Genomic DNA, 17,079 nt, shown 5'->3' on the forward strand with positions numbered 1-17,079 from the left:
CCCTAGACTGGCTAGTTCTGCCTTCAGACAGCACCTCCACCATCTGTGCTTTTCCCGAACAATCCCTAGACATTTTTCAGACAGCTCCCTTTCCCCCTGTCTCCACCGTGGACTATGGGTTGTAGGTTTTCCCTGAACCCCCTTCTCAAGCTGCTGTCAAACTAGGTCGCTGCCCCAAAATCCAGTCAGGCTTCTACTGTTCTACGCAGCAGCAATCAGTCTCATATCTTCATCAACATCGTCAGGAGATTTGATAAAACAATGGGGAATTCTTAAAGGGAGGAATTAGTTTAAAAAGAGGGTTTCTTTCCTACATTAAAAATAAGAAAAACCATTACAGTGGAGGGATTTGGGTCTCTGAATGATAATATGCTAGACAGCTTGAAAACAGAATGATTAAATGAGAGAATATCTAATTTAGATGGGATTTATGTAATGTCCATTGTAAATATTATAAGCTTTATCATTTTTGTCTGATCACTAAAAGAGTTGGCTAATCTGAGTGCTAAGATACAGGCCTTAGGAAAACCTAATAAAACAGATCACAGAGATATTCAAATCCAGAGAGAGGAATTTAATGGAGAACCAATTTCAGCATTGCATTATAAAAATAGAGAGGAACAGCCTAAGATTTTCAGACAACCAACTTTAATATATCCAGTAACCTTACAGAAATTGCCAAATGGCAGAGGCTCTGTTACAGCTAACTGGGATCCTGTTCCAATGTTAGATTTAGAGAGATTCAAGGATGCAGTAGTCTCATATGGCATGCATTCACCTTTTGTGACGCTCACGTTAAACTCATGGTCAGTTTGTAATAGAATTATCCCTAACAGGATAGAATCGGTTAAAGGTGTTTTAGAACCTGATCCACAATTACAAAAAAGTACCTGGCTCAGAGAAGAGGCTAAGATTATTGAATAATGGAATAAAGCTAGAGGTAGGGAAATCTCCCAAGATCAAATTCTTGGAGAAAGAGATTATGCTACTACAGAAAGGCAAGCTTATATGGTGACCACATCCTGGATTTCTGCTGCACAGTAGCTTTGAATGCTTGAGACAGAATTAGAGAAATAGGAAAGAAAATTGAGTCATTTACTAAAGTTATACAGTGCCCACAAGAAACCTTTATGGATTTCTTACAAAGACTGACTTCAGCAGTAAATAGAATGAGAAACCAAATTCAGAAGCTGTTCCATTTGCCTCTTGCCTACCCATGGAGGAGGAAGGTCAAATACTATTATTATGAAAGTCTAGACAGAGACCAGGAGATGGCCCAAGCAGATCCCTTGTTGATGGTGAATGGTAGTGCTTCTGAGATTCAACTGGTCAGGTCCCGGCTCAAATCTGTAGTTTTTGGTTTTGTTTTGTTTTGTTTTTTTTCTTTTTGCTCTTTGGGGGCCCATCACACAGCTCCCAAATACATACACAGTGACTTAATTTTTTTTCTTTATTTTACATTCTAACCACAGTTCTCCCTCCCACTCCTCTTCCCAAGGGTCAGGGTTCCCACAGGGAGTCAACAAAGTGTGGCACATTAAGTTAGGGCAGGACCAAGCTCCTTCGCCCTGCATTAAGGCTGAGCAAGGCATCCCACCATAGGGAATGGGCTCCAACAAGGTAGCTCACATACCAGGGATAGATCCTGGTCTTACTGCCAGGGGCCCCTCAGATAGTCCAAGCTTCACCACTGTCTCCCACATATAGAGGGCCTAGTCCAGCCCCATGGAGGCTCCACAACTGTGGGCCTAGAGTTCATGAGTTTCCACGAGCTTGTTCAGCTGTCTCTATAGATTTCTCCATTATGATCTTGACCTTCCTTGCTCATTTATTACCTCCTCCCTCTCTTCAGTTGGGTTCCTGGAGCTCAGCTTGGTGTTTGGTGGCAGATCTCTTCATCTGGTTCCTTCAGTTACCGGATGAAGGTTCCAGCTTCTCTGGAGCTGTGGATTACAGTCTGGTTATCCTTTGCTTTGCACATAATATCCACTTATGAGTGAATACATACCGTGTTTGTCTTCCTGAGTCTGGGTTACCTGTGAAGGCCCCCAAAATTGTGAGCCTATTTCCTCCTTGGCCAAAGGTCAGAGAGTTGAAACCTACCTCTACTTCTTCAAGGTTATTGTCTGTTTCTACCTCAAAGGTCCCACCTAGATTTAGACCAGAGAGTTCTGCACTCTGAAAGTTATTGACAGAAGGCGTCAACAAGAATATCCTGACCTTGTATTTCAGGAGGAGAGAAGTAGATATGTTTCTACTCCAAACAAAAGTCTGAGGATCCAACTAAGTTCCTTCTCCTTTAAGGGGATAATAATAGACTTCACTCAGGGAGTGGTTTGCCTACGGAACATTTTGGTCTAGGGTGTGAGCGTTACTTGTCTTGTTCTAGCAACAAAATGTTTACTTAAGAATATAACCCTCAACCTTCACTTGGTATGTTCATTTCCTTGTATATGTTAATACAGATTTTTAAAAATCTTTTTGGCGTAAGGGGTATTTTAAGCAATTGGAAATTAAACACAGGTGATTTCGGCATTGACTGGAACTCCCTCCCGGTACTCTTCTGTGTTTCTGTTTTATCATTTTATTCATGTCCTTGTATTATTTACTTATTTTTCTGAACCCCAGCCTCCACCCTTTCAAGAGGTATGTTTGTTGAGGGTGGCCTCCGACAGTTACCTCACTCAGGATGTTTTTTTTCTAGAAAAATATGTAACGCTTCAGGAATTCCCCTGTAGTCCTTGCACAGGGCTCACGCTAATCTCTGTATGGTTCCAGTTCTAGCGTATGTGCTGTCGAAGTGAGCACGTGGTGACTTATTATTACTAATGAATGTCTGGACTTGGCTTGGCTTGTTTCTAGCCAGCTTTTCTTAACTTAAATTACCCTGTTTCTCTTTAACTGTGTTTTGCCTCTGGGTTCTCCCTGCCAGGATTCTTTATAGTTTTGGAGCCTGTCCTGAAACTCACCTGGTAGACCAGGCTGGCCTCGAACTCACAGAGATCCACCTGCCTCTGCCTCCTAAAGCTGAGATTAAAGGTGTGTGCCACCACTGTCTGGCACCTCTGGGCTTTTTACTTTTCTTTATTCTATTTATCTTTCCCTCTTACTTCATGGCTGACTGTGTGGCTGGGTAGCCTGCCCGTGCCATCCTCCTCTCCTTCCCCTTTCCTTGTTCCTTGCTCTTCTCTTGAGACTAGATTGTTCTTCCTATTTATTCTCACTGCCTTGGCAGCCCCACCTATCCCTCTTTCCTGCCTAGCTCTTGGCCATTCAGTTCTTTATTAGACCAGCCAGGTGTTTTAGGCAGGAAAAGTAACAGCTTTACAGCTTTATGTTAAATACAACATAAAAGAATGCAACACATTTTTGCATCGTGAAACAAATACTCCACAGTATAAGCGAATACAACCCATCTTAAAAGATTCGACAGCACAAATCCTGTTCTTTTGGGCTGGATCAGACTGGAAAATAAACTTATTTTTGGAATAAAAGCACCAGGTCACCAGCTTGTCCTGGTGAAGGAATTTTCCTACTTCCTGGTTGCTAGAGCCAGATTCAAATAAGAGGGACCACGAGGACTCTCGCCAGAGTGAAGGCAAGAAGCACACAATCATTTTGTCTTTATCTGAATAATGGAACAGGGGTTCCATGAAGGCTAGCTTGCTTGCTTAATGTTGAATGTTCTAGTGTGCCACAATATTATCATAAATATCTAAATTCTGGGTGTCGTTGGGTCTGTGATTCTCCCACACAGCAGCATTCGTAGCAAAGGTCATTTCCACGAAAAAGCAAAATCTTCTTCAATACTTGACCACCCCTTGCCACCCTGGCCTTGCAACATTCCGCACGTCCAATTGCTTGTGTCTTCTCTCCTGTTGCTTCATGTTGTCGAAGTTATGGGACTCTTTCTGTGGAGCTGGACTGTGTCCTATTGGCATGCATATACCGCAGGAGAAGGCTGTACTTGGAGACAGTCTTTAAAGAGGGGGTTAAGAGGGGGTCATTGGAGTTGTATCTGATCCAATATGACTGGTGTTATAAGAAAAGTTTGGGAGCCAGGCTTACAGAGGGGAGAGGGTATAAAGACAGCCATTTACAGCAAGGAGGCCTCAGAAAAAACAACCTTCTGACCTCTTGGTCTCATACTTTCAGCTTCCAGAACTATGAAAAGCAGTAACATCCTGCCACTTAAAGCATACTGTCTACAGGACTTTGTAGCCACCCCAACAGCAGATACCCAGCTCCCTGTGCTCCTCCCTGCCTCTGCTGAGGCCAGCAGGACCCACAGCTGCCTTTTGTCACCTCCTTCTACGCACAGCTCATTTCAGCAGCACAACAGAAACTGAGTGGACCCTTGGCATTACACAGTTACAGGTTCAAATCCTGCCTCCCACACTTGGTCGCGCAATTAATGTTTGGCAGGTTACTGGCAGTGACCTACCACAAGCCTTGCTCAGGGAGCAGGTGTGAGGCTGGGGCCCTGGACTATGGGTCTGGGCTTCACGCCAGCCCTGCCCCTCCCTCCCTCCTGGACCATGGAAAGTCACATAAGGTCCCCCCAGTGCAATAACAGTTCCTGCTGCTATGATTGGTCGTGGACTCAAGTGAGTTGACGCGTGCAAGCATTCAGCTCAGCTCCTGCTCCTTGTGACCCTGACATGAGCGTGTCATTACGACGCCGAGAGTGCCCAAGGAGCCTGGCATGCAATCGGTACTAAACAAATATTGGTTTAGTGAACACAGGAGCTGGACTGGAGGCGAAGCCCTTGCCTGGCTCTTCGGTGTCACTCTGGGTTTGGCAAGGGGACAGCCACAGACAGGGAGACTGTAAAGTCCACACACCTGGTTTTCTAGAGCCCAGGAAGCCAATGGGAAGCGAGGAGTCTGATCTTATGGGAGATCTTCTTCACTTTGCTTCGGCAGCTTTCTGAACAACACTGCTGCCTGAGCCTGGGTGTTAGCAGGACACAGTCCCGGGGGAGAAGCCAACGGAAAGTGGGCTCTTGATCTCAGGCTCTGCCTATTGCCTAATGCCTAGGAGCCACCTCCCACTGCTGTTCGTCAGCTGACATTCTCATTGCGACCTCCAAGCAGGGAGCAGCAGCTAGGAGAGCTGCCTCAGGCAGGACTTCCAGAGGTCACCGAAGCAGAGGACCGGAAGAGGCCTGATACCAAGAACAAATATAGATTGACAGTCCAGATGCACACTGACATCCATGTAGCCATATGCACACAGACACGTTAGAAACACATGGACACACGTGCAGCACACGCCACAACTAGCTGCGCTCTATGCACTACCATACAGTTCCTGAGCTTCGGGCAAGGGGCTGGAGGTTGAAACACACAAACACAGACAGAGGGACAGAGACACGGACCTCTAGTCACTGGTAAGACGCCCCCTATTCAATAGCACCATGGAGGCTTAGATACCCAACCATCAAGTGGGCCAACAGGTGAAAACCTCATCCTCTGATCCTCAAGGCAAGGCAACACGTGCTTGTGAAGCAGAGCTGGTAAACAACTTTGACACAGCCTTTAGTAACTCAAATCAGAAGGAAAGTAAAGATCTCTAGCAGGGAAGAGCAGCTGGAGGCCAGGACTCCAGATAGTCCCAACACACAGGGATACATTCTCACATACACACTGAGACACCTAGCAGCAGACACACAAAGGATACACCAGGGGTTCGAGCTTCCTGTAGTCCTTCAGGGGCAGTGCACGTCAGACTGCCTGGGCTGGGCAGTTGGTGTCAGATTCTGGGTTTTCAGCCTCACCCCAGGGATTCTGGGAAATCTGCACTTCCCGTGAACTCCTTAGACAGCACTAAGGGGGTGGTCCCTGGATCATAATTTGGGAGACATTTCCTTAATGTCCATTATTAAAATGATGACTTTGGAGAGATGAGCAGAGGAACTGACGCGACAAAGTCCTGTCTCCACCCTTAGCTAGAACAACAGTGAGACGTGCCGGGAAGGATGAAGGCGTGGGGCCTGGTTTAGCAAGGATGGCTGTGGACATTAAGAACCGAATCCTCTCTCTCTAGCCCCACCTCTTCCCCCTGAACCCCGTGGGTGGCAGGACACAGATAACACATTAGCCAGCAAACTTTCTTAGAGTGTCCAGGCCAGGGCCACACCTACAGGCTTCTTCTTGACCCCCGTTCGCCAGGCTCTGTAGCTCCCCACAGTCCCCAAATATTCTCTTCCTTTCTCTCACCCACCCCTAGACCACCAAACCTGTCCCACAGACCATCTTCTGCCCCAGGAGAGGAGGCTGTTAGCAGATACTCCCTGGTCTGACTGTCCTCCTGGGATAAAGGCCTGTGAGGGGAAACAGCAGGCTCACTACCTGGAGGCCTTAGGCCTAACACTGGGTGTCATTCTTAACACAATGCCCTAGGCAGTGCAGAAGTAGGTGACAGAGGGAAGAGGTCAGCCAAGGCAGTGGTTGTGTGTGTGTGTGTGTGTGTGTGTGTATATGTGTGTGCGCGCGCGTGCGCAGTCCCAACACCCACACTCAAGCTCACACCATCTGCTGAGTGCAGGTAAGTGTAACTTCATGGTTTGAGGGTAAAATACTGGATTCCTTCCTGCTCTGTGGAGTGTTCCTCCGTCTCTCCCTTCCTTTCTTCCTTCCTCCTTCTTTTATAAGTGAGTAGCCATACCTTGTGTTTGTGGGGGAGCAGAGAAGGAGACAGACAGGAGAAAGAAATGTCTCTGAGACAGAGGGGCCACATGACAAACCAAGGAGGTGTGAATCCCATGAGTGTTGCTGTCTCCCTCAGTGCCCATGGATGGGCAGAACCCCACAGGCTGCCATACCCATGCAGGGCAAGTATGTTCTTGTGGAAAACCCTGAGGACAGGAACACAGGGAGCCTGGCAGTGCCCTGTGCCACACAAGGTGCTGGGACCTTCAAGTCTGGATAAAGATGGGGTTGAACTTTCCGCTAGTCAAGGCAGATTGGGGCCACAGGAAATCTAGAAGTTTGTGTTAAGAGAATAACAGAAGCTGGGCAGTGGTGGCACATGCCTTTAATCCCAGCGCTCTGGAGGCAGAGGCAAGAGGATCTCTGTGAGTTCGAGGCTGGCCTGGTCTACAAGAGCTAGTTCCAGGACAGGCTCCAAAGCTACAGAGATCCTGTCTCGAAAAAACAATAAATAAATAAAAATAGAAAGAGAATAACAGAATATTGTTTCTACTACTCTGGGGTTTGTAGTCTGACGTCTTTTTCTTCTGATTTTAGCAGTTAATGTCTTCAGACATTTTTGTTTTTAAGTCTGTGCAGTATTTGTGTGTGTTTGTGTATATGCACAAGTGTCTGTACAGATACTTCTTTTAGGTTAACACATTTATTAGCAGATTGTGGAAAGGCAGACAAGGGTCACAGTGTGCATGTACACGTGTGTGCACATCCCTTTGGCTCAGTGCTCCCCATCCCTACCCTCTCTCCCCTGCCTCTCAATTCAGCCTTGAAACAGTGGATAGAATCAGGTCATGAATTAGCTAAGCTCGGCTGTCCACTTGACTGGGTCTGGAATCAACTAAAATGTGAGCACTGGGTCCACCTGTGAGGGCAATTCTCGATTAGATGGTTTGAAGGAGGAAGACCTACCTTAAATGTGGGTGGCATCTTCCGGTGCAAATCCAAAGCAATGGACATCAAAGAAAGAAACCTTCCCTTTTGACCGCATACCCTCATGCTCACTGGCAAGTTCATCTGCCCCGTTTCTGTGGTATTGCACAGCAGCTATTAGAAGAGTGTCTTCAGTCTTCCAATACAGACTGAAGACCAGCAGCTCTCCAGGAATCCTCCAGGCCTTTAGTGGAACTGTTGAGACATCCAGACCCACGAACTGAGCAATCACGTTCTAGTCCTCTCCAGTGTGAATAGTCAGACCCTACCTACCTTGGAAGCCAGTTTAATAAATACCACATATACGCATATACATATGTGTATGTGTGTGTGTTTGTAGTGGGGAGGGGGCCACTTGTTAGTCCCAGCTGCCCAGAACTGAAATAATCACACAGAAACTGTATTAATTAAAGCACGGCTTGGCCCATTAGCTCTAGCTTCTTATTGGATAACTCTTACAATAACCCAAAGGGCCTCTGAATCAGTTAACGTAACAGAGACTTACCAACTTACCTGGACAGCTAGTCTGTGATCCTCCACGGTGATCCTGATAGCTTTGTTGGGGGCAGAGGTTGTCAGTCTTGGGCTAACACACAGGACAGCATTAAATCTCCAGCTGCTGCACTGGGCAGCATAAGCCTTTGTTCACCAGACCCGTGATGTCTGAGAGGCTTTTCCAAAGAGGAGGAATTTGGGAAAACTGACCTGTTTTGGAGAAGTAGAGTAGGATAGTTAACCTAACAGTATCCAAAGTTTTGGCAGTGCCCTGGCAGTGGCTGAGACATGGGGCAGTTTTTGTACAGTGGTCAGCATTATTACAATCCAAGTGGAGTCTGTGGTTATCCATCTTTAGGTAGCCTCAGCTGCTGCTAACAGAAACTGGCATTTTTTGTCTAACAGGGAAAGCCTCTTTCATTAAACACCTTAAATGCCGTATTCAACAGATCTCTGAGTAGTTGGAGGGCCATCATCTCACCTTTATGCAAGTTCAGAAGTCATTTCTCTGTGGGTGCCATATGTCCAGTTCATACAGCATAACATCAAGCAGTCCAGGCAAGAGCAGTTTCTTGCCCAAATGGCTAGCAAACTCCATACGGAGCCTCTTCAGTGCCCATCTTCCTCTTGAAGTTATTGGTGCTGCCAGGAGAAGATGTGTCTCACTGTCATAAAAAAAAGTCCTAACTTCTTAAAACACATTAAATACTATATTCTGAAGGTCTCTGAAAGATTTGAGACGATGGAGACCTACTGAGCCAGCAGAGAAACCAAGGCTCAGAAAGGAGGAAGTATGGCGTACTCAATCTCACCCTGCCCCTTAGTGGTTCAGCCAGATGGAAAAGTGGAGCCATGAGACAATGTGTACCCCAGTCCCCCAACATGCTTAGTTTGGTTAGTTAATTTACTGTGTGGTGAAATGAATGTTTCTGTGGGTAAAAATTAAAGCAGATGCAAATAACTTTGGGAGAAGAGAAACCCCATGTGCGTTTGTATGGGAAATTAGTTTGTAAAACCAACGGTCCGGAGGTTAGGATTAACTCATGCTTGTGTGTGCTAGACAAGTGCTCTACCACTGGGTTACAACATCCTTATCTTAATAAGTTCATGGCTTCTACCTGGAGAACTCAAGCCTCCAGCTTCTCCTCTCATTTGGCCAGTGGGTGACAAACCTTAATAAGATCAAACGATCAAGGCAAACTCCAATGAGCCTACATCCGAGTTTGAGTACATGCCAGGTGACTCCAGGGGTCACCTCTGTCTTGCTAGAATTGGCCGGTGGATGAGGACTGAGGAGCCAGTTTTTTGCTTTGAATCAACTTGGTCCTGGTTTCCTCATTGATAAAATCCATAGGGAGGCATCATGGTTCTCATTTCATAATTATCATGAGAAATAAAGGAGCCATTTTAAAATATAGAAAGATACCAAGGACCACTGATACCTCCTATTTATGGGCTCTGATTCTACCATCACATCTATTTCTCTTCTGCAACAGATTTCCCTATGCATCCCAGCCTGGTCTGGAACTTGCTATCCTCCTGTGTCAGTCTTTCTTTCTTTCTTTCTTTCTTTCTTTCTTTCTTTCTTTCTTTCTTTCTTTCTTTTTTTTGGAGGATGCAGCTCTTTATTGGAATATTTTCAATTGTGTTTGCAAATAACTGGGGGAAAACAAAGTCTTATTCAATCGGAGCCTGCTGGGTAGCAGCCTCAGCCACCTCTACCTGAGCCTTAGCGGCCCTCATAGGAGACAGCTGGGTGGAGGCCTTATCAACCTCCTCAAGACGACACTGGGTCTCATCCTCTGGAGAAAGGTCCTGAGCCTGCTGGGTAGCAGCCTCAGCCACCTCTACCTGAGCCTTAGCGGCCCTCATAGGAGACAGCTGGGTGGAGGCCTTATCAACCTCCTCAAGACGACACTGGGTCTCATCCTCTGGAGAAAGGTCCTCCTCTTGCCTCATTCGCCGGCGGTAATTAACCAAGTTAGAGATCATCTGGGAAACGTCTTCTTGGTAATGAGGAGGCCCGAATATCAAAATCTCTGCATCTTCTTCAGAATGCCAATGGGTCACTTGAAGCAAGGTACGTGATGTACTCTCGACATGTGGGATGTAGTATCCATTTTTGCCAAATATCGCTTCCACAAACCAAGGATTCACGTACACTGTCTTTGGATCATCCAGAAACCCGGCATGGAACCACTCGGGCAGCGTGCTGGAGTCTCCGACCACTTCAAATAAGGTCCCTTCTTTGTGCTTCAGCTGGACCAGCGACTTATAAGTCTTAAAAGGGACCATGGTGCACCAGGATCGTCACAAACAGACTAGGCAACTCCAAATCCAGTAAACCCAAAAGCCTGTGTCAGCCTTTCTAATACAGATGTGTGTTGCCAGGCTCAGCTTATAGTTGTTAAAATGTTCTCTTTTTCAGCTACTTCCTGTGGTCCTTTGGAAGTAATAGCCACTCCATTCTCATCAACTTGGTTTTTTAAGTCAAGAGCCCATAGAGTGAATCTTCTATTTGTAGCGTTTGATTCACAGAACCTACCAGAAGGAACTTTGCTGTGGGACAATGGTCTGTATCCTGTCGATTATATTTTAAATAAATGCTGATTGGCCAGTAGCCAGGCAGGAAGTATAGGCAGGACAACCAGACAGGAAGTAGAGGCAGGTCAATGAGAACAGGAAGAAGGAAGTCCTAGTCTGTAGTCCTGACCCAGCCACAGAAGAATCAAGATGTGACTGCCTCGCCAAACAAGGTGGCTAGCATAGGCAAGAATAATGGGTTAATATAAGTTACGAGTTAATAAGAAGCCTGAGCTAATGGGCCAATCAGTTTATAACTAATGTAGGCCTCTGTGTGATTTCTTTGGGACTTAACAACTGCGGGAACCGGGCAGGCCAGAAAAACTCAGTCAACAAAACTTGATTTTTCCAGACTCATCATTTTGTCTGACCAGTCAAAGAGACCTAGTTAGGCCTTCCTACAATCAGGTCCCACCTCAGTGCAGTCATCCAAGTGCAGGAGAGAACCATTTTCCTCTGTGCTCAGTGCTTGGACACAGAACGGCCACACAAGGAGACGCACACAGCACCTGTGCTTACACCGTCAGTCTGTGCCACCACCTCTCATCCCAGGAGGAGCCTGCTCTCCCGTATACCACAACAGAACAATCCTTCCAAATGGCTCTGCTTTCTCTCCACCTCCTCGCCCTGTGCGCCCGACTGTCCCCTCCAGCCACGCATACAGAAGTACTTCCGTGCACTCCTATCTCTCTCCTGGAAATTCTTCACAGAAACCGCCCTCAGCGCTTTACCCACTTGAGCTCCTTGACCCAGCGAGCCACCCTGTGTACCAGTTCCGCTGTTTCCGGTGCTGCCTGACAGCCAGCCTGAGGTTCCCTCACCAAACGCCTCAGATTTCCCACTTGGGAACTGCAGCTGACTGTGAGCGCCTACAAGACAAAGACATCATCCTTCAAAGGGACCAGAAGAAAGGGCTGTGTAAGTGTGATTGACAACAACTGAACCATGGAATGCCTATGTCCACACGGCGAAGGTCCCTTTGAGGTTATGACCACGTAGCTAGCTTTCAAAATAGGAGGAGAGGTCAGAAGTCTGTCCCCTCCAGCACTGTGCATGTTCCTTTCCGAAGGAGAAACACAGTCACTTTCAGAATACGACAGTGGTAGAGACGGGAAGCTACAAAACCACACGGCGAAGCCAGAACTTTCTGAGCTTGATAGAGGGAATCAGAGCATTTTATAAAAAACAATCAACACCTAGTGTTTTGTGGCTGTTGTTTCCCCCGAGAGCTGAGACCTCCGACCAGGAATCTGTAGTAAGTGGTGGCAGGTGCCAAGAGTCAGTAACAGGAAGCCCAGAGGGGATCAATGAAACAGGTAAGGTTGCTGCCCCCGCCCGTAGTGGGTGGAGCCAGAGATAATTCAGAAGGCTCCTTGTCAAACCCAGAGAGTATCTGCGTGGTTCTCACCACAGAACTGGTTTAGTTTCAAGGACTTGGCCTTGATTTCATAGACTCATTTGAGGAGTTCTTTGTCTTTGTTATGTTTTTTCACATAGGGTCTCTGTAGCCAAGGCTGGTACTGAAATAACACACACTTCTGCCTTAGCTTTCCAAGTGCTCAGATTATAGTTGTGTGCCACCATGCCTGACTGAGGAATCTGACTGAGACTCACTTTCCTATTCCTGGTATCCAGAGTGGGCAAAAGAAGGTGAAGAGGCTTTCAAGGCCAAATTTAGTTCTACTGAAGCTCACTTGTGTGTGTCTGTGCCTTATACAGGCACAGGCACTCAGGAACACATGTTTGATGGAGGCTTGTTCTTCCTGGAGCGGAGCTATCCTAATACCAGTTGCTGAGAAGGATGAAGATGCTTTGGCTGGTATTGAAACGGTTAATGGATTTGATCACTTTGTCCGGTCCATGAACAGCTTGTTAAGAGTGTGTGATTTAAGAACCCAGAAGTCAGGTCGGTCTCTATCCTCATGAACTGAGTCTTGGTATAAAACACAGCCTCGAAACTAGCCATAACAAGAAATTCAATTACAGCAAATCCATGGTAATACCCCCTCCCCTCAATTTCACCTTCAGGGAGAGTTCATGGGGCTCACACAGCACAAGGCTACCTTGTAAATCCTTTCACAGAAATCAACCTTTTAAAGGTCTGCAGTCTCTCTCCTCCTGATCCCCAAAAGAGGTGTGCAGTGGGGGAGGGTGTGTGTGAAGGGCTCTACTTCCTGCTTCCTCTTCCCTACACTCAGTGACCCCTTGTTCCAGGAATCTCCCTCCTCCCGGGCAAGCTGACTATGGAGGTAGTCAGATTTCTGTCACTGTGCCACACTGCCGTCTGCAGTGAAAAGGGGAGTTTCGGCTTATTGGAGGTTTAAGTTCACGGTCATTGGCCCTGCTGCTTGTGGCTCTGTGCTGAGACGGCACTTCTCAGGGGAGTGGGCAGTAGAGTGGAGGCACTCATTACACATTTAGGGAATGAGGGGGAAAAAGAGGGAGCCCCCACCACCCCCTTGGATGGCATACCTCCAGTGATCTAAGAACTTTGAACTAGATCCGCCTCCAATTCCCGCTCACCTCCCAATAACATCACCCTGAACATCCATATGCTAATGTATGGGTTGCTGGTATTGGGGCAGGGGTGGTCCTTCAAACCAAAGCTATAGTACCTCACAAAGTGGTCATCAGGGAGGCTTTCCTTCAAAGACAAACTCTACAGGAGCCTCCATCTAACTTAACAGCTATTGATAAAGATATTTTTCTATATTATGAACTGTATAAACACTTTTGTGTGTGTGTGTGAGGTTGTATATGTTATATACGTAAGCTATTAACTTTGAGAAATACATTCAGATACCTTATAAATATATAAAATAGGCTAATAAAATGTTATAGTTAAGGCTTTGTGGGTGGGTGCTTGTACTCCAGTTTCTCCAGCCTCCGATCTACTACTTTCTACTGGGGTGACATGGGCTAATTGCCTAAAATACTTAGATTCCTGAAGTAAAAGAAACTAGTTGAGTTCCATTCACTGGAGAATGTTAGGAATTATTTTTATCTTAGCAATACTTGTCAGCAGAAAGGATATTTCATAGTCACTTACTTTGTTAAAAAGTTCTGTGGAAGTAAGAAATGAGTCTCAAGGTTTTTGTTACTGTCACAAGATGCAATTACATTCTCTTCAAGCTTATGGGATGGTTGTGGAATCTCTCTCTTCTCACCACAGGAATTTGGCAGAAGCAGTGCCGTGGCATCTGAGGCTAGGCCAGGCTAACACTACCCTACACGACTTTTTCTTCAGGGCACTTGTCCTTAGAACCCAGACACCATGCTGAGAGGAAGCAGGTAGCACAGAGAGGCCATGTGAAAGCTGTATGGTTTTCCTTCTTTCCTTTTTTTCCTTTCTTCCTTCCTTCCTTCCTTCCTTCCTTCCTTCCTTCCTTCCTTCCTTCCTTCCTTCCTTCCTCCCTTCCTTCCTTCCTCCCATCCTTCCTCCCTTTCTCCCAAAAGAAGTCCCAGGCCTCTGGTAGCTCTCTGGTACACTGTGTGGGTGACTCTCCAGAGCAGGTGATGGCTCGGTAGTGACCTAAGATCCAGGGAGACATATTTGGATAGATAGTTTGAGTTTATAGAAATATCTCAATGTTCTCAAACCAAACAGTCCATGTTAGTTATCAGATGTTGTTAGGAGTAGACTGCCAGTCTATTCCCAGCTGCTTTGACCAAAATAATCACACAAAACTATATTATTTGCAATACTGTTTGGCAGATAGCTTAAGCATATTTCTAGCTCGCTCTTGTATCCTACCAGCCCATTTCTATTAATCTGTGTACTGCCACATGGCTGTGGCTTACCGGCAAGGTTTCACATCACCTGTTCCAGGCAGTGGCTACACAGCATCTCTTGACTGCTTTCTTTTCCTTCCAGCATTCAGTTTAGTTTTCCCTGCCTAGCTCTATTCTGCCCTGTGCAGGCCCGAGACAGCTTCTTTATTCATTAACCCATAGAAGCAGCACATATACAGAAGGGCCTCCCACACCAAGATGTTTCAGAAGTCTCTGCTTCCTTTTGCTAATCTGTCACCATTTGCTTGGGATGCCAACGAAGCGTAAGAAAAGCTGGGTCTCTCCCCCATGAGCTTTGACCGTTTGCATTCATTGCTGATAATGCTCAGAGGAGTAGCATGCTGTAACCTTGCTGCTTTGTAACCTTGCTGCTTTGACGAGGGCTCCTCGGAGGTGCATGCACACAGCCCCAGTCCAATGAAGGAGGAGATGATGACTCATCCTCAGCTTATCTCAGTGTTTCTTCATTTCTGAGTGCTCTTAAAACGGAACAGCAGGATACACAACACTATACACACATACAGAGTACACCTTCGATTTTATTCTTATTTTATAGACAGGGATTCCTGGTTTAAAGAAGGGTGGAAACCATTGCCTTAGGGAAAAGAAGGCTAGCCCGGCATGGGGACACACACCTGCAGTCCCAGCTGAAGGAAGACAGCAAGATCTGGAGTTCAGTCAGCCAGGGCTACATAGTAAGACAAAGAGGAGAACCATGGTAGGGGAATCGTTTTACCTTGAGGCCAAAACCACACTTTCCATCTCTTTTTTTTTTTTTTTCCATTCAGAAGTCTGTGAGCTCCTGGTGGCAATTTCTGGGCATGACCTTTGATTACACTCAAAGTGACAATGTGTGGTTCTGCCCCTTTCCCAGATGCCTCAGCTCCTTTGGGATCATGATCACTGGCCATAGGAAAGAGACAGAGACAAGAGAAGGGAGGAGGGAGTTCCCAGCCTCCAGTGACTCCTGCCCAAAAGATGGCTCTCCCAGAGGGAGCCTATACATCATTCTGCCCAGTTTCTGCATGCTTGTTCCCCAGCTCCTGTGAAATGTTTTCTGTTCTTTGACAAATAAACCACAGCAGTAAGAATCAGCCTGCGATCACCAGCTCCTGTCTCCAAATTAAGTTGAAATTTGAAGGAACTTACCTACTCAAAATAATCACTACGTGTTTGGAAGTGGGGGGGGCAGAGCCTGAAAAAGGGATCACGAGACATATCTGCAGTCTCTCTTCATGACAAGGAAAGCTACTGAAGATGAACTTGTCAAGGAAAGCTGAGCCGAGCAGCCCTCCCAGCTGAGTTTCCCAGGAGCCTTCCCCACACCCAGGCAGCTTTACCATCAGGAAACCCCACAGAGGCCTTGTCTAGGAGTTAATGTCCAATTCCACCTTTCCATCACTGGCGAGTATCTGTTTCTCTTTACAGCAAAGTGTGCTTATGCCTTAACAGTGTGCAACAACTTGGGCATACTATTTAGACAAGAATTCCCAATCAAGAAATTATCTCTAAGAGCATTTACAGATGCGACCATTATATATATATCTTTCCTTCTCTTTTAAAAGCACTTCTCAGTCTACTATCTTTATCCATTTCATGCTAGTCTTTTGTGTAAAGCGAATCCTAGGATAGTTATGAACCCACTCCAAACTATATCCTCCCAACTCTCATAATCAAACCTTCTAGGAACTTCTTAACTCTAGCTTGGCTATAACTCTGAGTATTCATGTTAAATAAGAGGATACATTTAACAACATGCAGTTAAAAGTGACCAGCAGGATCCATTAAAGTGGTCAATACCTGTATTTACGCTACTTACTTGAGCCTGTATCATTCCCGTCTGCTCATGGAAGCACCAGGAGCTTAGCTTCTATATTAAAGTGGATATAACTAAGCATTGCATATACAACTATCTTAAATAATAACTAAGCTTACATAGCGCTTGTATGAAGTTTATCACTCCAACGGTTATGAGGTAGCTTTTCAGTTCATTTTCCAGATGCTAAGACTAGGGAATGGAGAGCTTACACCCTAGGATCTTCCTGGTGATGCACCTTCTAATACAGAACCATTCAGTGTCAAGAACTGAGACCTCATGTTTCAGTCTCCCGAGGCAAATATGTCCTCTCCCGTCCTAATTTCTGCACTGCTGGCTTTTTTTTTTAAACATGTTTGTAGTCTAGCTACTCATTTGTAGAGCTGTCCTCAATTTTATTGTAAGGCAGAGGCTAAGAAATGCCCAAATTTTATCCAATTCTAATTCTATTCTGGTTACTACAATTGAAGAGACAAATTTCTAGAGTACTTTGTTGGGAAATCGTTTTGTTGGCCCATTTCTTCTTGTAGTACCATAAGTAGCGGAATTCATCCCAGAAAACCCACACCTTAGTCAGTGCAGACATGTGGGACTGCAAAGAGGAACCACAGAGGGCAGCATGACGCTGGACAGCCGAGCTTGCCTTCTGTTAGAGGCTTCCCCGGGACCCACAGAGTCTACCACCTGTTCCTTCTGACAGGGGTCCCTTTGCTCGTCAGCATTTTCACGCTGCAGTTTAGCAGTGTTTTGTA

General features: G+C 46.0%; 1 protein-coding gene and 1 non-coding gene across 2 annotated transcripts; both read right to left on the reverse strand.

Moving 5' to 3' along the window:
• Window positions 1-2,704: 2,704 nt before the first annotated feature.
• On the reverse strand, window positions 2,705-2,808 carry LOC126500286 (U6 spliceosomal RNA). The gene has a single exon (XR_007591298.1). It is a non-coding gene; the product is annotated as a U6 spliceosomal RNA (small nuclear RNA).
• A 6,991-nt stretch (window positions 2,809-9,799) lies between these two features.
• LOC126500278 (KH domain-containing protein 3-like) lies at window positions 9,800-10,471 on the reverse strand. Its single transcript, XM_050140013.1, has 2 exons — window positions 9,982-10,471; window positions 9,800-9,852 (listed from the first exon to the last, which is right to left on the reverse strand). The coding sequence occupies exons 1-2, from the start codon at window positions 10,429-10,431 to the stop codon at window positions 9,814-9,816; spliced, it is 489 nt and encodes a 162-aa protein (XP_049995970.1). The 5' UTR covers window positions 10,432-10,471; the 3' UTR covers window positions 9,800-9,813.
• Between the last annotated feature and the right edge of the window lie 6,608 nt (window positions 10,472-17,079).

This window comes from Alexandromys fortis, unplaced genomic scaffold (genome assembly GCF_014885135.2).
Source record: "Alexandromys fortis isolate MF-2015 unplaced genomic scaffold, M_Fortis_MF-2015_v1.1 scaffold_33, whole genome shotgun sequence".
Taxonomy (NCBI): domain Eukaryota; kingdom Metazoa; phylum Chordata; class Mammalia; order Rodentia; family Cricetidae; genus Alexandromys; species Alexandromys fortis.